This window comes from Pinus tabuliformis, chromosome Q (assembly GCF_031772625.1).
Source record: "Pinus tabuliformis cultivar Carrire ecotype Pingquan chromosome Q, CPIR1, whole genome shotgun sequence".
NCBI classification, from domain to species: domain Eukaryota; kingdom Viridiplantae; phylum Streptophyta; class Pinopsida; order Pinales; family Pinaceae; genus Pinus; species Pinus tabuliformis.
Genome location: NC_142296.1, coordinates 51,946,416 through 51,973,017, shown reverse-complemented (window position 1 = coordinate 51,973,017; position 26,602 = coordinate 51,946,416). Strand labels below are relative to the sequence as shown.

At 41.2% G+C, this 26,602-nt stretch overlaps 1 protein-coding gene across 3 annotated transcripts in view; it reads left to right on the top strand.

The window, feature by feature from the left end:
• Nucleotides 1-26,602, top strand: part of LOC149218261 (uncharacterized) — a 505,532-nt gene that overhangs the window by 85,760 nt on the left and 393,170 nt on the right. For all 3 annotated transcript variants that reach the window (XM_089383872.1, XM_089383871.1, XM_089383870.1), the window contains 2 exons: nt 21,784-21,840; nt 21,925-22,007. In XM_089383872.1, the coding sequence (XP_089239998.1) occupies nt 21,784-21,840; nt 21,925-22,007 (140 nt within the window). The remainder of the gene's footprint in view (nt 1-21,783; nt 21,841-21,924; nt 22,008-26,602) is intronic.

The following is a 26,602-nucleotide window of genomic DNA, read 5'->3' as shown; positions in this document are numbered from 1 at the left end:
TTCCCAACAATAGTTATGTATTTCCAAAGTGGTGACTCTGGATCAACTTTAGAGACAGATTCAATTTCATGCTCCCCTTCCTCTGCCCCACAAATGGATGAACTTAAAGTTGCCATGATGATGATGTAAATGAAACTGCAAAATAAAATTGATGGGTCACAATGCAATCTAGACAGGTTTTATTCCTTAAAAATTGTAAGAGATGCTCTAAAGGGGTAAAGAAACATGGAAAGGCAAGCAAGATGGCAAAACAATCTGATCATTGGAAAGCATTTAAAATGATTCCAATCTCAAATTCTGCACATCGAGATAAGGGTATGCACAATTTAGATAAAGCTAATGGGAAAATCCATGGCTTAAGATGATAGAAATAGGTTCGATTTCCAAGGGATAAAATAGATAGTGACTTTCTTTCATGGATTCCAGATAAGTAATCAATGACCTATCTTACGGATGTGAAATCTTTATCAACATTTTATTTAATTCTATTATACAAGGTCAAGGTAGTCATTTGTCACAATTTTGAATTTTCTATTGATTCTGAAAAATAGTATCGATTGGGTATGTGAGTATAATGCACAAAATAGTAAAGTTTACCAAAATAGTGATTCTGCAAAAAATGCAACTTAAGAACCTCATGCCTCTATCTATTTCTCAGAACAAATGTGGAAGAATATTCATCGAATTTGTTGTAAATCTATTAGAAGCTTCAAAGCAAAATGATCATATGTGGGTGGCAGTAGACAACACAAAAATGGCACGATTTATTACTTGTAGAATGAACCACTAAGCAACGTAACTAAATTACTATATTCCAGGATTCTAACATGGCAAATTATACTTCACATGTATTTTCTCAACAGAAGGTGAATAGAACCAATCAAAATTGCAATCAATAGAAACATCTTCAGGTCAATATCTTGTTTTATTTCAAACAATTTATTTTCTTGTACATATTTTCTTTTTTGGGGGTTCCGCTATGCCATCCCTTGAAATTTTGGTGGTCATTGTTTGTGGCAGTTGCTCGTTTACCTTCCTTCTGAAATTTGAATCCAGTGTATCCAACCTCTTTCGCAACCAATGTATCCAACCTCTTTCACAAATGAAAATGTTCTGCTGGTGGCTCCAATCACAATGTATTCACAATGGCAAATGAAAATCAGAAAATGTAACGCGGTGGGTTTCAAGTTTCAATGTTAGGTTAGGACCTAGGTTACTCTTACGATTTGCAGGTGGGTTAGGTTACCACAACGATTTGCAGGCGTGTTTGGTTACCACAACGATTTGCAGGCGTGTTTGGTTACCACAACGATTTTCAGGCAGGTTAGGTTACCACGACGATTTGTGGGCTGATTTTTCCATCGTTCCCGATGCCAAATTTTTTTTCAAGAGACTGATTCGTATCCAGAAAATCGTGATCCGTATCACGACTTCCATGATACGGATCCATATATTCCAAAACGTTTTAAAAAATTAAAAAACGCCCAGGATCTGTTTCCAGTATAAAATTTGCGTTTCCAAAAAAATGAAACGACCCTGATACGGATACGCACTGTTTCCATGCCAATCGTACAGGTTTCTGTATCTGAAATGGGGATCGGCGTTTCAGAGGGTTAGGGCCAGCATTTCTAGCAACATAACTTTCAACACAAGAATATCTGCTGCAGAATTAGTCTTCCTTTATTAAACTTTCAGAAATATACACAGAGCACAATAAGTTTCTGATAAAAAACCAACCCTCTTTCATTCTACAAAGCTTGTCTTTATAGGAAATATTACAAATTAAAAACAAGTTCTTTGTATCTACTTAATTACAATCTTCTAAAAATATAAAGCATATATGTCAAATACATGCACATAATACATATTTCCAAGCCTATCTGTATCTAAACCATAACAACGTGCTACAAACTTGGCTAGAAACTAGGTCAAAAACGATGACTGATCTTCTGCTTGATTTGCTGGAACTTGTGCCTCGTCCTCCTTCTAAAAATATCATCTTGTTACGCAACTCCTCCCTTCGGGCTTCCTGATCTGACAACGCTGACAATCTTATTGATATCCTTTCAAAACTGAAACATCAACATAATCACTGACAGGTTGGCTTTCATCGCTTTTATAGACAACGATTGCCAAAATTGTGCTGACAACGGAATTGTCAGTGCTCATTCACCTTTACCAGTGCAAATCGCTGATAGACGGGTTATCAGCCGACAAACAAAATTTCACCTTCACAGTGGACAATCAAACTGTGCAGTCAAAAATCAACTAGCTAAGTGTGCTAGCTGCCTCTAGCAAGATGTCAACATTTGTTCTCCTCTGTCTCTTAATCCTCTGAGCCTCTGTAGTAACCTTTTTCTTTGAGTCTTTAGCTTTCTTAGATCTCTTTGAGCTTGTAGATTCCTCCTGGTTTATGATCAAGTCCTTCTGAGGGGTTTTATCTACATCTATGACCTCCTTTGCTAACTCAGGGTTCTTTTTCAGTCTGATGTTCAGTCTCAGCTTATTCCAAGGCCTGGTGTGTGGTCTTTTTCCACCTTTAAACATCTCTGCTAAGGTGGGTTCCTTATCAGCTGGTGTTTGCTTTGTTTTGGGCTCAATCATTTTTCCCTTGGCTTTCTGTGTCTACTTGCTAACTTCTTTTTCTACAGGTAGGGGGACAGTGGGAGGAGGGGCATCCTTTGTTTTCTTCAGCCTATCACTCTTCCTGGTATAAACCTTGGGTAATTCAGGAACTAAAGGAGGAACTGGTTCCACCTTTTGTTGACTTCTTGTTTGTATAGATGAGGTCCCCTGTTCAGGGTTTTGTGGCTGCTTGACTTTCTTTTTGCTACCTTTCTTCCTACCCCTTTTTGGTTTTACAATTTGGAGTTCAAACCCTCCCAAAACAAAAAATGTTCCCAAGTCCTTCCAGCCCTTCTCAATTGGCTTTCAATTAATATTTTAATCAGACCCTTGTGATATATGAAATGGGTAGATGCATTTGGTCTTGCTCTAACCCTAGCAAACATATGTTTCAGGCTTTCCAATAGAAAATAGGGAGTATTAATTCTCAATTGACCTGCTATATGAGTTAGGAACTGGAAATGGTAAAGATTTACCCGATTGTAGCGTCCTTCACAGGTGAAGTATGACTGAGTAATCCGCAGGAGGCAGTGCCACTCGTCCTTTAACCAGGACCTCTGAACTCCTGAACGCCAGCTCATCTCCTTAAATTCATCCTTCAGAAAAAATGGCACATCAATGCCAGCCAAAACATGACTCCTGAATGCTCTTTCTCTGTCTGCAGGTAAACTTGTGACTTCAACAATCAATTCCTTGGTGACTGGAAATGAAATACCCCCAACAGTCACCTGCTGACCATCGAAACCTTCCGCAAACGCTCTAGAAACTCCATCATGATAGCCTGCACAACGAGAGAAAAATTGTTCCCAACCTGCTTCTCAAAAACGTTGTTGAATGTCTGGATAGACCTCGATCAGGTCAGGTGCTTTAGGCTCGCCTCTGTTCAATTTTCCACTCCTTCCCATGTTTCTCACCGTCAAGCAAAAGCACCAGAAGTGAGATTTGATTCGATCTTGGGTTTCTGGGGAAAACTTAACAACCGTCCTCTTTTAGCATAAGAAATACAACAACTCAATCATTCGTTATACGGGTCTTACCATATGAAGTAATTATGTCAGGGCGTGTTAACTGGTACATGATATAATGAACTGACAAGTGATTTCAAAAAAAATCTTGACATGCAATCATGATCTTTTAACTCAACATTACCTCTCAGTGGTGGAATTCAGAAACGAATCACGTGACCTCACCATCCGACTCATCAATGCTCGCTTGATAAATAATTATTCATTTGCTGACATGTGCTCTACTAGCGCATTATTTGGACATAAGACAAAAACATTTGAATTTTCCCTTTGGCGCTGATACTCACGTTGCTAGAGTTTTAACTGACTTTCGCTTTTACACATATGCGCTGCTACCCTGAATGTCAACGCATTTTTTAATTTTCAGAACATACAATAACGCTGACACTCCCATTGTCAGCGCTTTAACGGTTTAACCATGTTTATTACAAATTGACACTGACACTCCCGTTCACAGTGCTTTAAAAATTATTGACTAAAATTGTGATAACACAACCCTTGGTGCAAATCTTTGGTGCCCAGATCTGCTCTGTAAACTAAGTGATTTGCTCACCGAAACCCTCTATCCGACAAATCCACTGCCTGCTGCAATTGCTACTGAGAAAATCGAACTTTTCCACCTTATTGGATCTGGAAATCGAATTTCTGCCCAACAATTTCCACTGCCTAGCTGGCCTGCACAGATTTGGAAATATTGTGCTCAGATCTCCCTCTGAAACTGCACAATCATGCTTCCTTCACTTCTGAGCCTTTGATCTGATCAATAACACTTTGATACCATGTGAAATTTCCTTGATTGCACCAACTAGAAATTATTCTCCTAAATGATTAGCAGTTTATTTGTTTACGACAAATATCAAATAACTCACTAATGCATTCTTCACAAATAAAATATGTTGCGGAAGTAAAATAAAGCACTGAAAAATAGATGCACACATAAAAATAGATACCAATATATTTGGGTCGAAAAGTCCACGGAAAAATCCCGAAGGGAAAACCTGTGCAGCAAATGAGGGTTTATTTTATTATTACGCAGCAAATTTTGAGATTACAATAATATGGATGCCCAACTTGCAATGATTGGTCTTTCTAATTAATTTTTTTATCCCTTGAAATATGTAATGAAAGTGTAAGACATGTTCTTCATGGCATTTTTATTGATTAGCCCTTGAAATTATTAATATAAGACATGTTCTTCATGTTGGTTTCAAAAGAGAAAATTTTGATTTTTGATTTTTGAATTTCTGGCTCCAAACTTATCAAGTCTGCCCTCATTCAAGTCAAGTTGACCCCAGTGAAGAGACACCCATTCGGACAGGAAGAACAATATATATAAGGCACACTCGACCTCCTCCACAAGGCATGATTCAATCTCTCACACAACAAGATATATTTTGGGCATCCAAGTGAAGAAGAAGAAGGACGAAGTAGGAAAAAGAAGGATGAATTCATCCCAAGTATCTATCTCTGTCTTTGACTTCGCACGTGTGACTTTCTGGGCATATTCTAGGCAGCGGGGCTGAAATTCTAGGCAATAGTTTTTGGGTGTGAAAATTCCTGGAGCTAACAATCTCAGGAATCCTACTGCAACCAATGGAATCTACTTCACCTAAATTGTAAATTACATTACAAGCTTATTTCAGATTTCTTCATGAAACATTGAAGTAAATTACTGAAGCAACCTACACAAATTAAATATGATTCTGAAACATAGAAACTGAGCAAGGAAAACAGAAACACATAAGACACAGTTATTTTTGGACAAAAAGTCCCTGAAAAAACCTAATGCGGGAAAACCGGTGCAACAACTCTAAGGGTTTTATTATTATGCAGGAGAAAATCTGAGTATAATTCTAGGATGCTCAACTAGTAATTCGATATAGAGAGAATACTGAACAAAAGACTGGTGAAATGATCTCACCTTGTCATTGGAGAATCAGTGACTGATCCGGTTGGACTGGAGGCCCTGCGTCACCCTTTGTGTGGTCTCTGCGTAGAACTGCGTCTCTACCGATAGTTTTTGCGTCACCCTCCTAGGTATTATGCTGCCCCTCTTCCGGATCCTTTGCTGGCTGAGGAAATCGAACTTCTGCCTTCCAGACTCACACCTTGACTCCCGGCAACTGAAACTCGATTCCCTCGTCAGGAAACTCGACTTCCCCTCAAGGACTGTGCTGCTTCTGCGTCAGCACTACATGGGCCAGCGCCAACCTTCCTCTGGACATCTTTCTGTTGTCCCTCTGCCTCATACTCTCCTGAAATTTCTTCTTCCAGATTCTCACTGCCCCTCTGCTGCAAGAAATCTGCTCAATTGATTTTCCTCCTAATAACTTCTCACTTTAGAAAATCGATTTTCTCAATCTCTTTGCGTGTTTTCTAAATGACCCTCAAGCCCCTTCTTATATCTTCCTGTTGGACAACCAACGACCTAGGTTAAATCTTAATCAAAGGCTCAGATCTTTTTGGCTTGATCCGTGTCTTTTTCTAGACGATTCACCCCTGATTAGATTAATACCCGTTAATATTTTAATTTTCCTAAGTTTAGACTTAGGAACCCCATTAAAAATATTAATTATTTTAATAAAATCACTTCTAGGTGGAATTTCCCAAAACGCTTTCTGGGTTCTTTGGAATACCTATGCCCAAGTCTCCCAGAAAAATTTGAGGCCTATAGCACATCCGATGCTACCCCAAATTAACACTCCCTCTTAGCGAGGAATGTGCCCTAGCAATACATTGCTACTGCATACTGCTCTGACTCTGAAGCATCGTCCTCTACGCTGCTGATGTCTGACATGCTGTCCACCAACTACTATGGTGTTGTTGCTACTGTACTACTGCCTTTGACACTGCACTGACAATGCTACATCTGTACTGCAGCTCCCTCTCAAATGCTGCATTTGCTATGCTACTAGCACTGCCACTGCTAACACTGCACCCATACTGCAACTGAGTTGCTGAGAGAAGCAACTGAAAACACCCAAAACTAGATAAGTACCTAGTGGATACACCTCGGTGCTGAAATCCTGACTGCTGCTAGTCCTATGCTCTCTTCTGAAGCCACTGCGCCGCTGAAGCTCTGCACTGTGCCTCCTCACACCGCTGCCTCTCTGCTCTACGTTGCTCACATTCTGGCGCTACTAATCATTGCATGTATCGAATCAATGCTCCATGGCACCAATTGAAAACTCCACCATCCCTCTAGTACTGATCATGGGCTTTCGTAGCAAGGTGATGATCCAAGAGGTGGGCTCCTCAAGGATCTTGCCCATCTGTAGCTTTATCAAACTACAGTTCTATATCAGCCCACCTCCCTCTTGGAGGTATCTTGGCTGTCATGGCGAACTCCTCCTCTTGTTTGATCTTTGCGGCTGCAACCTTAGGATCATGCTTCTCATCCTTGTCCTTTTTCTTCAAAGGACACTGGGATGCATAGTGGCCCATCTCACCACATCTGAAGCTCTTCACCTTGGAGACGTCCTTCTTTCGTCTCTGTTGCCCCTGCTGTCCCTTCGATGCAAGGGCCGTGTAATCCTCCTCCTCTACTTTGGGCTTTGATCCACTGCTGCTGCTGCTTCCGTCAAGTTTGACCTTGAGCAGGTCTCTCCTTAGCTCTTCTTGTTTCAGAGTTGCCCACGTCTCGTCCCAATTTGATAATGCCGCTCTGCCCAGGATACTCTAGGCAAAGATTTGTCACTCATCTGAGACAGAATTTAGAGCCAGTCTCACTAACTCCGAATCTTGAGGTGTATGTCCCACAACTGACAACTCATCACAAGTCTCCTTTAGTTTTGTGAGGAACGAATCCACACGTTCTCCCTTCTGCATCTGAGCAGATCTCAGCTTCTGCTCTAAGTACATCTTTCGCTGCTCGGAAGATCCCTGATACAATGTCGCCAAGGGATCCCACATTTCCTTGGCAGTCCCTTTGCTAGCAACGTGGCACACCACGTGATCCTTGACTCCATCCAGGATCATCCTCTTCGCCTTAACCATCTCAACTCTACACTTCTTCAGCAGATCTGCATCCGTTGGAACAATTACCACATTATCAACATACGTCTTGAGGGCATGCTCATCTAGAAGGAAAGTCATTCTAGCTTTCCAGATGGCATAGTTGGAAGCCTCGTCCAACTTGTCCTGATCCCTCAAGCCACTAGTTGCCATATCCTTTGAAAAATGTCGAACAATTCCCTCTTTCTCCATACTCCGTAGCTCCTAAGCTGCCTTGTGCACTCCCTGATGAAGTTGGTAAGCTTCTGCTCCTCTGCTGCTCAACAAATGAGAAATACTGATTTCCTCGGCAAGAAATCACTGAGGAAGTATTCCCTCACTATGCGATTTGCTTCTTCCTTCTGACGACTTTTCTGCCCAACACTCAGCTTGCAAAAAACTGCGTCCCTCTAGCTCTGCGTGGCTCCCTCTGCCTTGGCAAGTTTTCGATCTGGCGGTCTTACCTCTCTGTTGGCTCACTCAGAGAGAGACACCCATGAAAATATAGCTCTCCTGGCTAGAACTGCGATCCCTCAAGGGATTCAAATTGCTGCTTGCTGCAGCAAGTTGGCCCTTGCTTTAGTTCTAGATCTACTCTTCCTTGTTTCACATCAACAACTTCGATACCATGTGAAAATTCCTAGATCTAACAATCTCAGGAATCCTATTGCAACCAACTGAATCTACTTCACCTAGATTGTAAATTACTTTTATTTTGCTGAATAGAGTAGTGCCTTCTATATCATTAAGCCAACAAGAATTTACATAGTATACAAAAGTCCATCTAACACCGTGGACCTCGGCAAAAAAGGCTAACCGCCTAAAAAATGACCTTCAACCTAACAGAGAATGCCACCTAACGCTAGAAAATACATACAAAGAAAGCGCCTAGTGGGCAGAAAAACAAAAGAGAACAGCAGAGCCATCCGGACACAAGCTCACCAAACTTGCCTTCAGATCATTAACCGTTCGAACCCCCGAGCCATCCATCGGACGAGAGAGAAATCGCCCTACGAAGTCAAATGAAGTTTAACGGTCCAGCCCACCAAACAGCACGCTCGTTCCCGACCGTAGATCTGCTCCACCAGATCCAATGGTCGTGAGCCATATCGCACAGCACTAGGTATCCGAACAATAGCGCCCGGGGAGGGCGGTATACATTTTCTCTCCCCTGCCACGTGTAGGATCCCAAATGGAATCGCTCCCAAAACACTAAAACCACTTTCTGCTTAAGTGCCGTGTGATCGCCAGAAAACCACCAGAGCAGCTGTTTTCCTTCCCGCCAAAGAAAAAAGAGGAAATTGCGGTTGCCGGAAAAGCCAAGTTTTCCGTCCCACGCATTCGTTTGTCTGTGTCTGTAATGAAACTCTGGATTGTTATGAACCTCTCTGTAGTGCGCCCACCTGGAGAACTGCGAAAACCAGTTAACGATTACCAAGGTTTTCTGAGGCCAACCTCTGAAAACCCGACTGAAGAACAAAGGTGAAACTTTCTGCGTTATAGTCATTTCATACCCTCCTCCTTTGCTCTGTTACCAAATATGTCCATATCCTCTGCAGCTTGCTCGCTACAGAGAGCCTTTAGTCTGCTTTGAGGTATCTCCTGCCACTTCCTCAATGCATTGCCTTCAGTGCAGCTCACTCCTTGGTTGGCCAGGATATCCGCCAGCTTATTGGCCTTTCTTCGCACATGGTTGAAACTAATTGTGCGAAGACCCAGGAGATGACTTTGAATTCTTTGGAAAACCCTGATGAGCCTCCAATGTTTTGAAACTTTCTCTGGTTCAGTTCCACAGCTAATTCTTTTCACCAAATTGATGGCTAACTCAGAGTCTGCTTCAATAATTACATTTAAGCGGTTGTCCTGCTTCAGAAACTCTAAGCCTTGTTCCAAGGCCATTAATTCTGCCATGTTGTTGGTGGCTTTGCCTAAATGACCATGGAAGATAAAGATGATGATTCCTTCTTCGTCCCTTAAAACCCCTCCAAAACCAGCAGTTCTCGGGTTCCCTTTCGAAGCACCATCAATGTTTAATTTCAAAAAACCTGTCATAGGAGGATGCCAAAAGTCCTTCTCCACCTCCCTTGTGATTCCTGTCCTCTGCAGGCTTTGAGGAATGAGCCCCTGCAAACCCAAATGTCTGAGAATTCTTAAATCCGCCTCTGAGGAAGGATTCTTGGGTTGATTGTGCACTGTGGAGCTAACAGTTTCCCTAAGTTGTTTCAAGGTTAGCTCGAACAGTCTCTGAGGGGGATTTTTTTCATCCTTGAAAATTCTCTTGTTCCTTTCTTTCCAGACATTCCATATAATGAAGCTTGGCATTAGGGCCCAAGCCAAGCTGAGGAATTCGTTGTCCGAGAAATTTCTGCTCCAATTGTTAAGGGTGTTAATGATACTCCCTTTATCCCTATCAGACTTTTGAAAAATGATGGCGAAAGAATCCCATAACCAGGAGGAGAAAATGCAGTTGTTGAGTATATGCTCCATTGTTTCCTCCTGAGCTTTACAGAGCTGGCAAATGGAAGGCCCCAGAATGCCCCTTTTTCTAATATTGTCCCAAGTCAAGATCTTCTTTTGAAGAACTAGCCACATGAAGAGTTTTATCTTCATCCACCCTTGGTGCTTCCAAAGTTTCTGCCAGATCTTATCTGGAACATGGGAATCCAGCTCTAAGAGAATACTTTTTGCTTCCTTAAGATTAAAGGTACCTTCTTTATTGTTGCCCCATCTTAGTTGATCCTGCCCCCCTGCTACTAAGATCATTCTTTGATCCAGTATTCTTCTAAGTTCTTCTGCTTTTGTTTTCAAGGGTCTATTGTCATCACAATTAATGTTCCTCCAGACTCTCCACTTTTCAGGATTCAGAGTGTGATCCCAGAAATCTTTTACCTTACCTAAACCTTGGATGTCTGTTTCATTCTTAAGGCTTAGAAAGTCCTCTTTTAGCAATATTGGTTCTTGTTGCCATCTATCCTCCCAGAATAGTGCTAGATCTCCCTCTCTGATTTCCCAGAAGCTATTATTTTGTACAAGACCCCTATTCTCCCAGGCTTTATTCCAGATGTATGACCCTTTTATAATTCCGGACATTCTTATGAGATCACTTGATTGCCAGGAGTTGGCATATTTTTCTTTCCAAATACTTGCCCATTGAGCATTTGGATCATGAACCCATCGCCACCATAGTTTGGCCCCTAAAACTTTACTGAGAATCTCCTGGTCATCCAAGCCAAGGCCCCCATGGTGCTTGGGTTTACAGATTTTTTCCCAGGAAACCAAGGCCCATTTCTTCCTAGTCTCCTCCTTACCCCAGAGAAAGTCTCTTTGGATATTTCTGAATTGCTGCAAAACTCCTTTTGGAGCTGGGAGAGCTGATAACATAAAAACAGGGATAGCTTGTAAAACAGCCTTTGTAAGGACCAACCTGCCAGCCAGATTTAAAGCTCTGCTGGTCCATTTTCTGACTTTGTCCTGCATCTTATTGATCAATGGTTCCCAAATGCTTTTGTGCATCGGTTTGGCAGTTAGAGGAACTCCCAAGTATTTTGAGGGAAGGGAGTCCCGTTGAAAACCTAGAATTCTGGCGATATTTCTCTGTATAGCAATATTGGTATTAAAGAAAAAGATTTTTGATTTAGAGAGATTAACTTCCATACCTGAAGCTCGGGCAAAGTCATCGAGGATATTTTTGTAGGTTGAAGCTTCTTTGGCTGTGGGGATTCCCTGTAGCATTGTGTCATCAACAAATTGTTGATGAGTCAGAGCCTGACCATTCTCTATAAGTTGTAGGCCCTTGATCTTACCTGTTGCTTTAGCTTGTTTGATAGCTCGACCCAGTCCTTCCATCATGAGAATGAAAAGAAATGGAGAAAGCGGGTCTCCCTGCCTGAGGCCTCTAGAAGGAATGAAAACCTCAGAGGGAGAACCATTCACCAAAATTGAAAAGCTAGAGGAAGTCACTAGGGCCATTACCCATCTCACCCAATTATGATCAAAACCAAAGGCCATTAGAACTTTCTTGATGTAGGACCAGTTTACCTTGTCATAAGCTTTGGCAATGTCCAGTTGCATGATCATTCCCACCTGCCTCTTGCTTGTCAGCGAGTGAACCACCTCGTGAGCTTGAATAATGTTATTTAGAATTTGTCTACCTTCCACATAACCTGATTGTTCCCCTGAAACCAGTGAAGGAAGTAGAGGTTTGAGCCTGTTGGCTACTACCTTGGATATGATCTTATAAACCACATTGCATAAAGCTATGGGTCTATACTTGTCAGGAGTTTGAGCAAGGTCCTGTTTAGGGATAAGGGAGATGAAGGAGGTATTGAGAGCTTTCAGCATAGTTTTGTTCAACCTGGAATCCTCTACAACATTCAAAATATCCTGTTTAACAATATTCCAGCAGGCTTTAAAAAAATCCACATTAAATCCATCCGGGCCTGGTGCTTTGCCCTTCTGCATTTCTTTGAGGACCTCACAGACTTCCTCTTCCGTTACTGGCCTATTGAGATTGAAATTGTCCTCTCTGGACACCAGCTTAGGGATGTTGTTGGTTATTTCCTTGATGGACTGCTCTCTGTCTGAATTGTTTTCCTGGGTAATGTCACGGAAGTGCTGAACCAATACCGAGTCTATATCCTCATGGGAAGTATGAAGCCTCCCATCCTTGTCCTTGATCGAGGAGATTCTGTTGTGAGTTCTATTGGCCATGGTAGATCTGTGAAAGAATTTAGTGTTACGCTCTCCTTCTTTCAGCCATTGGATTCTTGACTTTTGCCTCCAAAATATTTCCTCTTGTTTGCTCAAATTCTCCCATTCTTGATGATGTCTGTCAACTTGATCACTCTTGACTTTATCAAAGCCTTCCGTTATTAGAGCTTGATTGAGTATCTGCATTTTGATTTCCACAGATTTTTTTCCACAAAAATATTGCCAAAATCACTCTTGTTCCATTCTTTAAGCCTGAGTTTGATGTGCTTTAATCTTTTATGCAGAAGGAACATATTTGTTCCTTGAATCTGCAAATCTTCTGACCACCATTTTTCAATATTGCTGATGAATTCTGGGTGAGAAAGCCAGATGTTCTCAAATCAGAAAGGTCTATTCCTAGGAGTACCTATGCCCTTGATTTCCAGTTGAACCGGCCAATGATCTGAGCCTCCAAAAGGAAGAACTCTCGCTGTTATTTCTTTATCTATAAGCATGAGGTCTTCTGAGATAATGAATCTATCTAATTTGGAGGCGACCTGAGCCTCTCCTCCTCTTTTATTATTCCAAGTAAAAAGGCCATTGCTCGTTTCTGTATCAACAAGATTCATATTATCTGTAAAGGTTTGAAATGCGATAGAGTCTTTACTTAGAGCTCTGGTTCCCCCTCTTTTTTCCGAAAGAGATTTGATCATGTTGAAATCTCCCCCCATGATCCAAGGAATTCCTGCATGTCTGTCCCTGAGTTCCACCAGGGAATCCAGAAACTTGAGTTTATCCTCTGATCTTTGGGGGCCATAAACATTCGTGACCAGATAGTTATCCTTATCTCCTACAGGCTGAATAACAACTGATAAATAATTCCTAGATGCCTCTGCATCTATTATACCAATTTTTTGGGGGTTCCAAAGAGTGAGGATGCCTCCTGCTGTGTTTTCTGCTTTAACTTCTAGATACTCGAATCTATTGAGCCATTTTCTATGAATTTGTCTTAATTTTTGAATGGAACATTTTGTTTCCTGGATGAAGATTATGTCCGGCGCCGCTTGTTTCATTCTATTACTAAGCATTCTCTGTTTTCTTTTACTGCCTAAACCCCTAATATTCCATGATGTAAACTTCATAATTAAAGATTTGTAAAGGAGTAGCTGGCTAGATCTTTCATCTTACCCGAGTCTATCATCAGCTTTCCACACTCCATCAAGAGCTCATTCTGCTTTTTTCTGCCTCTTTTTTTTCCCGGATTTCTGGTTGCTAATCCAGGGGTTGTTTTCATCGTTTTCACACCTTTATTATCCTGCTTGTTACTGTTTTTTCCTTTTCAAATCCCTTGGCCTGAGTTTTCCATAAAAACAACTGTTGTATTCTATTGAGCTCTTCTTGAGGCACCGAATCTACCCCTCCCGTGGTTCCTTGAATTAAGAACCCTTCTAGATCCAGGTGTTCTTTGTCAAGAATCTCTTGAAGCTCCTGGTCCTCCAGTTCCATTTCACTTTGGGTCATTTCCGGGTCCATCTCCAGCTCTGCATCGCTTATCATGGCTTTGTTTTGATTATCAATGTCCTTTATTTGTTTCTGAGTATCATTTTCCTCATTTTCTTCTGGACTCACTTCCATTGCTTGATCTTCTTTTGCATTCACTTCTTCTTCCTCCAGAACTTGGAACTTGTTTTGGCTGACCTTTTGCCTGTCATTTAGATGTTGCTTTGGCCCTCTTTTTCCTCCTTTTCCTTTGTTTACCACTTTGTGAAAGCTGTCATTATCCTTTACTGTGTTAACTTTGCCCTTGTTTTCTGCTTTACTGAGGGGGCAGTCTCTGTAAAGGTGCCCATGTTCATGACATTTACGACATCTGAACGGAATATGTTCATAGTCTACTGCTTGCACCCATTCTTCATCATAAACTTCCAAGATTACCTCATCCGGAAGGGCTCCAGATAGATCCATTTCCACACATATCCTTGCGAAGGAAGTATATTTTCCTCTTCTTGTGGCTTCAGAGGCTTTGACAAACCTACCTAATTTGTTGCCTATAGCCGTTAGCGATTCTATTTGCCAGTAATCAAGAGGTAAAGAATAGAGCCTTACCCAGACTGGTACAGAGGTAAAAGTTTCGCGCTTCGGGACAAAATTCATCATCCATGGCCGCATGTAGAGGCCAGCTGCTGCATAGAAGTAGGGCCCTCCTTCAAACACTCTGTCTTTGTCCTCAATGTTTGTGAATACTACCGTGAAGAATCCCTTTGACCCAAGATGTAGGTCAATGCTTCCTTTAGGTTTCCAGTGATATTTGATCCAAGTTTGTAGAGCTTTTTCAGTGGGCCATAGGCCCATGAATTTGCAGATGATGGCATAAGTCCTCATGTGATCCCTGTGCGCCTGCAGAGCTGGATCATTTAAGACTACCCTGGGTGATCCAGGTGGATGTTGGTGGCCACCCACCTATCCCATTTGGACCCCCACAACTGTCTCTTTCAGCATTTTCAGTTTCCTTAATTGTAGCACAACTTACTATTTTTAGCAATTTTTCGGGTCCTGAACTTCTGGAGCCGTTTTGAGGTCCTAAACGACGTTTTTTGGGAAATTTGGGGGCAACATGGGTCCGTGGACCGATGTTGCCCTTCCCAAAGTGGTAGTGCTCGGATAGATCTTTCTAACGAGCTATTGTATGCGTCAAACGGAGATCGTATGCCAAAGTTACGACCCCGGGAAGTTGATGTACCAATTTACCCAAATGGGGCCCACAATGTGGCGTTTCATCTTCTAGGGTTAGGTTTCGGGATGTGAAGGGTTTTCCATTGTTTCTCAACAATAAATAGGCCTTCGAGCCTCATTGTAACACAGTTCGGAACAGTTCAGAGGCATGTAGCCGCCACATCTCTCCTCAGAGATAAGCTACCATCGCCCTCATTGGTTTCTTTCCATTTCTATTTGTAAGAATATTTCAGTATTTTACAGTAATAAAATGAAGTATTATTTCCGCTGCATCTTTTTGTTTATGGTTATCTCTGTATTTTATTGCGTTCCTGTTTAAATCCGGATCAGTGGTATCAGAGCGGTCTGCTTTTTCTCTGTTTTTCTTTGCATGTCCCCAACGAGGTCGGGATATAAGGAGTTAGGGCTTGAACTGGTCGAACCTTTGCAAGACCAGCCTCGCAAATCCCGACGGCCTCCCATGGCGGATGAGAAGAAAGACGAGGGGTAGGAGATCCTATCAAAATCTTGCTCGAAGAAGCGCTCGAGCGGCAAAGGAACGCGATGATGGATAGCTTTGCGCAGATCCTTCAGCGGCTACCCAGAGGCGACGCATCGGCTTCCAACAACGACTCTGGAAATGCCACACCGTTTAAGGTACAAGTTAATTTTGAAATCCCCATCTTCGAGGGTCAAATAGACGCAGACGCCGTAGATAAATGGTTAAATCTGCTAGATGGGTATTTTTTCTGTTCATGAATTTTCAAGTCGGGAAAAGATTGTTTTTGCTCTTCTCAAAGCAGCCCCCCACGTCAAGGACTGGTGGGAAACCTACTGCGAGCAGAAGGATGAAAGTACAGGCTCACTATTTTCAGCCGCACCCACTTGGAATGACTTTCGGGATGCTGTCAAGGAGAAGTACTACCCTGTCGGAAGCTATGAGGACAAATACATCAAATGGACCACACTGCGGCAGGGACGAGACCAAGATGTGTCGGAGTTCACAAACATTTTTCATACCCTTCACACACAGTTGGGTATCAAAGATTTTGAGTTGCATCTGGTACTCAAATTCCGCGGCTGCCTACACAGATACATCCAGGAAGAGATGGGGTTCTTGAACATCTCCTCACTCGGCACAGCATACCGATACGCTGTCAAAATCGAGCAAAAGTTCAAACAGAAGAAGCGAGACTTTGGATCTGCAAATCCGAAGCCCAAAGGACAAAGCCAAGGCGGGGTGACCCAAGACAACCCTTCGAAGCCGCAAGAAAAGAACAACACCACGAAGCCGAAGAAGGACACAGGAAACTTGAAAGTGGTGTGAGTTCCACAAGAGTCCCACTCATAACACAAGTGAGTGTCGGACCAAGCAGTCGCTGGTGGCTGAGTTGAAGGCTTCCGAATCAGATGCATGTTCTGATCCTGAGCCAGAACCTGACAAGAGGAATGGCAAAGGGAAGGAGATCATTGATGCGGATCCTAGCGCCACTGTTGCCACTGCCAAGATCCAGAAGAATGAACCTGCAGATCCAGAAGAGGGGAAGCGTCTTTTCCACTCATAGATGTGGGTGAAGGGTTCGCCGCTGCAATTCATTGTCGATAGTGGCAGCCAAAAGAACCTCATTTCAGCAGAGGTCGTGAAGCGGTTGGGCCTACCAACTGCACCACACCCACAACCGTATAGTATCGGGTGGCTTCATGAAGGACGAGATCTAAAAGTTTGCCAGCAGTGCTGCCTTCCCTACAGCATCAAACCCTTCACAGACGAGGTATTGTGTGATGTTACACCTCTGGATGTTTGTGATGTATTATTAGGCCAACCATACTTGTGGAAGCGACATGCTGTGTATGAGTCTAGGCCTCGTGCTGTCATTATTTCTTTGAATAATTCATTATACAGGATACCGGAGGTAGCCCCACCTACCGCCACATCTTTGATCACTACTAAGAAAGGCAGCAAGCTCATCTCCCAGACTAGGAAATTCATCTGTCTCGTTCACTCGCAAAGTAAGGGGAAGATCGTTGCTACATCCATGACCCCTGCAAAGGGTTCCTCCACGCAGCAGCAACAGCAAAGGGATACGGTCATGACAGAACACAGGAACAACTTCTCCTCACCCACAGGGGTACCACATAAGTTTCAGGTGGGCAACAAAGTTTGGTTACATCTGCAGAAAGAACGCCTTACAAGAGCCCATCAGAAGCTCCGACCACTCCGACATGGTCCTTACACCAGTACCAAGGCTACGGGAAACAATGCTTTGAAGCACAACATTCCTCCATTCCTTCGCTTGCACCGAGTGTTCAATGTGGACCATCGCCGACCATGCTTCCCACCATTTCTGGTCACAGCAGAGATTGCAGAACAGCTCACCAGAGACCCAGCTCAGCAGAAGCTTCCTCATCTCAGGGAGGAACTCAACGCAATGGGGACCATTGCTTCCTAAGGGGGGAGGAATGATCCAGGTGGATGTTGGTGGCCACCCACCTATCCCATTTGGACCCCCACAACTGTCTCTTTCAGCATTTTTAGTTTCCTTAATTGTAGCACAACTTACTATTTTTAGCAGTTTTTCGGGTCCTGAACTTCTGGAGCTGTTTTGAGGCCCTAAATGACGTTTTTTGGGAAATCTGGGGGCAACATGGGTCCATGGACCCATTTTGCCCTTCCCAAAGTGGTAGTGCTCGGATAGATCTTTCTAATGAGCTATTGTACGCGTCAAACGGAGATCGTATGCCAAAGTTACGACCCCGGGAAGTTGATGTACCAATTTACCCAAACGGGGCCCACAATGTGGCGTTTCATCTTCTAGGGTTAGGTTTCGGGATGTGAAGGGTTTTCCATTGTTTCTCAACAATAAATAGGCCTTCGAGCCTCATTGTAACACAGTTCGAACAGTTCAGAGGCATGTAGCCGCCACATCTCTCCTCAGAGATAAGCTACCATCGCCCTAACTGGTTTCTTTCCATTTCTATTTGTAAGAATATTTCAGTATTTTACAGTAATGAAATGAAGTATTATTTCCGCTGCATCTTTGTGTTTATGGTTATCTCTGTATTTTATTGCGTTCCTGTTTAAATCCGGATCACTGGGAGCAATTTCCGCCTTGGGTTTGCATGGTCCCTTTTGTTTTTTGTCTTTTGCTTCTTGTGTTTTGTCTTCTTCCTCCTTGTCTTTTGCATCCTTTTTCTTCTTGGTTCTGATTCCTCCTGTCTCCTCGTTCGGGATCCTGCTCCTTTCCTCTTCTGTACCGCTGTCATTCTCTAGAGGCTTCTTGCCTCTACTGGCTACGACATCCTTGTAGGAGGGAGTGGAGCTCCCTCCTCTGCGCGCCTCCATGAAGATTAACCTCTGTGACTCTCTGCAACCCTCGTTGTTCTCCCGCTATTCTCTGCCGTTCGTCCCTAGAGAATTATTCAAATCCTCATTTCCACCGTCACTTGATGTCACCTAGATTGTAAATACATTACAAGCTTATTTCAGATTTCTTCATGAAACATTGAAGTAAATTACTAAAGCAACCTACACCAATTAAATATGATTATGAAACATAGAAATTGAGCAAGGAAAATAGAAACACATAGGACACAATTATTTTTGGACAAAAAGTCCCCGGAAAAACCCAATGCAGGAAAATCGGTGCAGTAGCTTGGAGGGTTTTATTATTATGCAGGATAAAATCTGAGTACAATTCTAGGATGCTCAACTAGCAATCCGATACAAAGAGAATACTAAACAAAAGACTGGTGAAATGATCTCACCCTGCCATTGGAGAATCAGTGACTGATCCAGCTGAACTGGAGGCCTTGCGTCACCCTTTGCGTGGCCTTTGCGCAAAACTGCGTCTCTCCCGGTAGTTTCTGCTTCACCCCTCCTGGGTATTACGCTGCCCCTCTTCCGTATCCTCTGCTGGCTGACAAAATCGAACTTCTGCCTTTCGGACTCACACCCCGGCTCCCGACAATTGAAACTCGACTTTCCTCAGCAAGAAACTCGACTTCCCCTCAAGGATTGTGCTGCCTCTACGTCAGCATTGCGTGGGCCAACGTCAGCCTTCCTCTGGATGTCTTTCTGTTCTCCCTCTGCCTCGTACTCTCCGGAAATTTGTTCTTCCAGATTCTCACTGCCCCTCTGCTACAAGAAATCTCCTCAATCGATTTTCCTCCTGAGAACTTCTCACTTCAAAAAATCGATAAACATGAATTTCTGAAGTGTAATTGCTTAATGATAAACATGAAGTGCTAAAAGAATATCTACATCATTAGAAGTAATTATCATCTTTTCAGAAATTAGTTCTTTTATCTATTGCACTTGAAAAATCAACAACCCTCTCACATATCGGGACTCTTCCCATTGGTGAAAATCCATAAAGAGCAGGTGGTTTTGGCTGTGGTGACAATGGGCCATCACCCCATTGTAAGTTAAGTTAAGGTAAGTTTTTGAAGTCTGAAAGTTCCTTTTGTTGACGTTTGTAGCATTGGACCAGAACTTCCAAACAGGTCTAAGTGTCAAGATGTGTGGAAGTTGTCCAAAGTCTTTACCTTAGTAATTCACTTTAATTAAAGAAATTATTAACGTGAAGTGCATTTTATAAAAGTTCGTTTAATCTTTTAATAAAATGTAAAATTTTTTAATTAGTGAATTAGGGAAATCTTGACCATTAATCTCAAGTGATGTGAGATCTACTCTCAACCGTCAATCACTTTGGAGATTAGGGTTAATTGATTTGGTCATAACTCAACATTATAAGAAGGCTAGGTGCAAGAGAGACACATAAGAAACTCAGAATGATTGAGACACAAAGGACGGTTAATTTACGAGTAACTTAGTGAGTGTTCAGTCTAAGGGAGATATAGAACAGTGCAACAGCAAGAAGAAATTCAAATTCAGGAAATAGGTGGAGGCCGTACATATCTTTTAAGCACTAGATCTGCAACAAGGGAGCACCAAGATCGTACGTGTAAGGCCATATGAACACAGGAGAGGTTGCGCGTGTTGCAGCAAAGGGCAGATTGGGTTGCACAGGGTGAGGACAGTTCATACACGCTGTGTGAGTACAGCTGCAGGTAGTATGTGTGATGTGGGTTTTTAAGTGGCAGTGCTGCACATGTAAAGGAGGGGCTGTACGAGGGCCGTACAGGCTGCATAAGTGCAAATCAGGCTTCTTTAGGGGCAGATTTTCCAGGAATTTAATTGCTGTAATTATTTCTAGTAAATTCATCAGTGGGCCATTTTCCCAAGAAGAGAGCCCTTGTATGGTTTTATAATTATTTTAATGAAATGCAGATTTGAAGGGAAGAAATATTTTGTGTGCATGTGTGAAAATTGGTTTCATTTGCTTCCGCTAGTTATTTTATTTGCATTTAAAAATCCCAGTGGGTGCATTTTATTTAGTAATATTTAGCAGAGAAATTACTAGGAAGTAATTTGCTTAAGTGCTGGTGTTTAGGAAATTTAACACCTTTTAACCCATTGAGTTAATTATTATGTGGACTGATTAGAGATAAATTTTAGAGGTTAATTAAGTTGTATTTGGCCATAGAAGGTCCCCACACCCTTCTTGGGCACTTGAATGGGCCCACACAAGCAAAAGAAGCTGTAGAGACCAATTTGCGCCAGAAAGGCATGGGAACTTCCCTGGCCATCCTGTACAGCATTTTCAAATCAGGCAATGGCATACAATATAGCCGGAAGCATTTCTTTGCTGTTTGATACCTGTTTCTACATTTCCAGATGTTTTGGTACAAGTACACAGGGTAAGGGGTGTTTCCTGCAACATAGCTTTCAAAGAATTACTGTTCAAGAACTGAAAACAACAGTAGTCTACCCAGTATGGTTCCTTAGTCATTCAAGTGACAATTAAACTTGGTATTACCTGACAATCTGTTGGAAATGGAATTTGTGATCAAAACATTTTTTGGTGTTGTTTCTTCATGTTTCATTGACATGCTATTAAAGGTTTTCTTGACAGGACCAAGATTTATATAATATAAAAGAGTTCCATATCCTATGCATGTGGATGATTACAGAATTGAAAATTTCAACCGTCCGTTTTAATAACCAAAATTTGAGAGTTTTCCAAGTATCTGATTTTTTTTTGAGTTGTAATCACTACCATAACCAAAATCCCATGTTTAAACATAAAAAACCTAGAGACATCATAATCCTTTTAGCCTGCGATTTTACGGAAGGAGGACATTATCCCTTTGATTGACCTGAACTCAGTCTGTGGAGAAAGGAGGAGCTGAGTCTTAGTAGTTGGGAATCTTTGCCTTTGTCACTGGTCTGTCCATGATTTTAAGTCATTTGTCCCATCCCCTCAGGTACTCAATATTAGCCCCAACACTCTTGAGGTTCTTCACAAGCAGATCAATGCTCTCCTTCAGGGCTTTATTTTTGCCCTTGAATATTTGTATGTCATGTATCTTTTTGAAGCCTTGCTGCTCTAGGATTTGGAGACGATGATTTTCACAAGTAATCTACCTCTGGTTTTACTTGATATACTTCATGTTCAGGACTGTATTGGAGGATTAGGTTGAAGATCATTTTATGTTCGATCCTATACTTCCAGCAAAGGGTGGGAGGTTGTCAACTTAATTTTGTTAAAATTCCATCTATAAAAATTCCATTTATCAAGCCTTTTCTACTACTTGCTGCCAGAGATTACAGAAGAGTATCTATGTAGTATCATATGCTTGCGTGATATTAATTTCAATGCACCTTTTCTTTGCGCAGGTGTACCAGTTACTGAATAGTATCTTGCTAAATGGCCGTGATGAAAACTGTTCTCAGGTAACTTTCTTTTGATTAGAATCTTACCTAACATTCATAAAATCTCAGTGGTCTGTCATTAATTGTTCTAAATCATATTCATAGGAAATTAGCTATATTGACGGAAGATGGTGCATAAGATCAGATATGGAAGGGGCCAGTGATTTTCAAGGACTTCTACTGTGGAGGTAAACCCTAAAATTGACCCGTTCATTGATTATCTTGTGTATTATTGGCCTTGAGGTATTCATTATCCCCCTTTTGTGCATGCTTTAAGAGCGAGTTCAACAATTTCTAGAAAAGGTAGATCATTTGCCTTGGAAAAACACTGATATTTGGACAGAGGTCTTATATAATATCGAGTAGTCTTTAAGTGCAACTTTTTGGAAAGTTTTCCGGTTTATTTTCCGATCAAATTTTTATAAAATCTGTTAGGGATTCATTGAAATCACATGTTTGACAGGTGAACTCTTCACAATTGAAGTGCCTCAAGGGTTTTTGAGGGTGCTGAATTCATATATGCAGTCAAAAAACAAGTTTAAACAACACAAATCAAGATTTGGCCACAAATTTTTTCGCTGGATTCCGGCCAAAAATCCACCGGAAACCCCAAAAAGTCGCACTTAAAGACTACTCCGTATAATATTCATAAGTCTTTATATATATATATATATATATATATATATATATATGTGGAAGGAAAACAGCCCAATGGACTGAAAACCTGGTAACATTGATGTGCTCATCCTTTAGCATTGTTATTAGCAAAGTTGAGGTTGCCAGTATTAAGCCAGCTTAGTTGACATTCATTTTAGCCATCACTGCTTGCAAATATGAACAAGTACACAAACCAACTTAATTTACCCTTTTGACAAGGGTGGACAATAACCCAACTACCTAGAGGCTACAATGATAAAGGAAAACAGCCCAATGGTGAAAACCCGATAACAATGTGCCCATCCTTTAGCTTTTTTATTAGCAAAGTTGAGGTTGCCGGTACTAAGCCAGCTTACTCGACATTCATTTTAGGCATCACTGCTTCCAAAGATACGAACAAGTACACAAACCAACTTAATTTACCCTTTTGACAGGGATGGACCATGACCCAACTACCTAGGGGCTACAATGATAAATGGCAGATGACCTAATATGACACCAAGGAAACATATAGTAAGTCACAACCGACAAATCCCATGTAATGGAGGATTATACCCACCGGGATTTGAATTTGAATGATTATCACAACAACTAGTACAAGTTGCTGCTAGACCACAACAAATGTTGCACAAAGCGGGGGCGAAGTGGGTGCGTTTTGTGGAATCAAAGCGTTAGAAGTGTCATGTGAAGTATCTCAAAAGCATCTATTATTTATATCAATATATTATTTTGCATTTATATTAAAAAAAACATCCAAAATACAAAATTAGTTGTAGAAGATATGAAAACATGCATATTTGAACATAAATCAAGATAGAAATGACATCCATAGTACATTAATGATTAATTATTCAAGCATCAGCCATCTAGATTCTAGCAATTAGAAAGAAACATAAAAATTTTAAGCATATCACAGACATTTGAAGGTAGAAAGTATCAAATTTTTAAACATATAATAGAAAGTATACCATTAAAAGTTAAAACATTCAAATAACTTATCAAGCAATTGTTAACATGACAAAATAGTAATGTTTACAAAATAGGCCACCACCATCTGCACACTGAAGTAGGAACACTGAAAAGCTGTGAAGTAAGGGTACCTGAACCCAGGGGTTGGGTTCTCGTATCCATACCCGATTTGCTCACTTAAGTGCCAAAAACCGGTTCGGGTTCTTCTCAAACGCACCCTTCTGAACCCGGTTTGGGTATGGAGAACCGATACTTCAAAAATTAAAAACGGGTTCTTTCTTTGTGACAGGTACTCGGTACCTTGTAAAAGGGTGTGTGGTCCCCCAAAAATGGGTACTCGAAGGGTACTTAGTCAGACACGAAGTTTTTTTTGTGTGTTGGGTTTTTACCAAAATATTAAAAGTAGATGAATGGATTTGTGGTCCCACGCTCCCACTAAACCCTAGCATTTGTTAAACCAAAAGAATTGCAGTTGCTTTGTTTAATTTTCATTGCTTATGGGCTATGGCATTTGCAGCTGGGCGAAGAGGAGAGCACTGAGAGGAGAAGGTGCAATAGTGATCCCTCCCTAGAGAGCTTGTTGACTGTGTTGAAGAATCTAGGGCAGTTAGAGTTAATTAGATTCTTCTTGCATGATAACTATTTGTGAGGTGTTTTCAATTTTTCTTCTTATTCCAATCTTCACTTATTATTATTAGAGTGTGTCTTCTTTAGTTCATCAAATAGCTACCAAAACAAAGAGACAAGAACACAAGATGTTGGCATCCTGCCAGGGCCAAAACCTCTCCCTCTTGGAGAGGAAAACCCGCACAAAATTCTTCTTATAGAGATTCCAATTGACGAATACCAAGACCATGACCCTTGACCTATTATGCCACTCCAAGACCAAGACATCAATCCTCTTCTTTGTCACTGCTGAGATCATCATTATTGCTGCACCATTGAGGCCATTACTGCTGCATCAAAGAGATCTTCATCATTGCTGCACTATGACTGCACCTTTACCGAGATCATAACCTTTGAGACTATGTCTTTATTAAGAACGAGATCATGACTATGATAGGATCATGACAACACCTTGATGTATGTTGAGGTAGAGTATGTTACTTATGAGATCATGTCGAGACTGTAATCATCCTTGACTGCATTGAGAACTTCACCAAGAATATGACTGTGTTTTTCACCGAGATCATCCTTGTCACTGTCATGCCGTGAACACATCACTGTAATACTTATGCCGAGAGTATATACTCCTGCAATATCCATCCGAGAACCATATACCCTTTCTCCAACTGAAACACTGTAATATTATCTCCACCCGAAACACTGTAATATTATCTCCATTCGAGATTCCTGTAACTCTCTGTGCCATCCGAAGTTGCAGAGGTATCCGAGATGCACCCTACTGTACCCATCCATAGTTCCTGAGCTTCTGAGAATGACATCTGAAACTCTTCCTGCAATTGTCTTGTACTTCCTGCACCTATATGAAGTTCAGAGAGAAATCCGAATCTATGTTTCTTGTGGTGACCCCAACGGGGTATTTATAGTGGTTCTGTCTCCATAAATAAGCCGACATGTCACAGTGAAAGGATGTGTCTATTATTTGAGCCGACTTGACATTAATATATATTTTGAGGCCGACATAGCTGCTCTTCTTCATCGTTTTGTTGGCTTCTCTTTTCAAGAGGATTGTGCTTGTCTTGGAGGGCTAATCTAGTCACTAGGTAGACTTATATTCATTACATATATGCTCAAGAAGAGCATGAAATTGACTCTTTGACATCCTAAGGCTCTCAATGGGAGCCATCTATAAAATAAACCTCTTGCTCATGAAACCCATGCAACAAGGAATAATAATAAATTCATTTTCTTGTTTTACAAAATCATAATTACAATGTCATGAAGACCGAACCTAGTTACACTTTCTTCAAGAGACTGATGAGCTTAATGATGTTGATCATGATGACATGGATGTTGATGAGTGATGACATGGCATGAGGAAGCCAAATCAGTTATCTTGAGACTTGTTCATTGTTCAATTTTACTTTTTTGGAATTTTCTATTTCATGTGCGGAAATGCTTCAAGGCAAATTTTGAATGTAGTATGAAAATGGAGTCCTGGACATATAATATATATCTGTTATCATGATTCATATCTCTTTGCTTGATATTAAATTTAAAATTTCAATTTGAAAGTTCAACGTTTTATTTTTCTTATTGTAAATTGGAAGATTTCAAAATTGAAAATTCATAATTTGAATTTCATAATTCAAATTTCATATATATTATAATTTATATAATATATAATATATATAAAAACTATAATATAGTATATACCCTCGACGAACCCACACACCCTGTTTCAAAAAGTGATGTCACCATCCCTGTCCCCATACCCAAACTTGTGTTTCTTGGCAACTTAGTTGAAAAGTTCAAATTCATAGCACTAAAGTTTAAGACTCTAATCTATCATCTAAAGACTATAAACTATGACAAATAATGTAGTGTATTGTTAATCTATCTACAAATATATCCTCCTTACACCACCACGATCACTATGTGGGCCTCCACTTGGTTGCAGCGAAGTAGATGGTATTTGTGGAATTGAAGATGAAGCCGCTGCTGTTGATATTGAAAATTTGAACATGGGAACAATGGCACTGGATGGGGGTGGTGTCTCAACATGATCATCATCATCCTGGATAAGAGCATCCTCCATGTTGATTGCTGAGTTGCAATTAGTAGATATTATAAAGAGTCCATAGCCCGAGACAAAGTATATATCAAAATTTTTCAGAATCTAGAAGTCAACAGGGCATTCTAGCCCCTTTCTCTCTCCTCTCTATTCTCTCTATTTTCAAATTACGCAACCCTGCGAGGAATTGTAAAAATGTCTCTAACATGATGAATAAAGCTTTGTAATAGGCCTAAGAGAATTGGGACTTAATCAACAAGTGAGTACACCCTAGAGTGTTTTTTTCACTTAGCTATAGCCCCAAAGTTGCGTTGACGACTTGAAGATCGAGCCCTAGGTCCATCTTCGTGTCTATGGTTGATGTATATTACCATGCTAGGTCATCTAGAAAGTTTCGAGTAATTTGACTAAGTCTAGATAGGACTTTTTAATAATTAGAAATTTCCCGTAGGAAGGGAT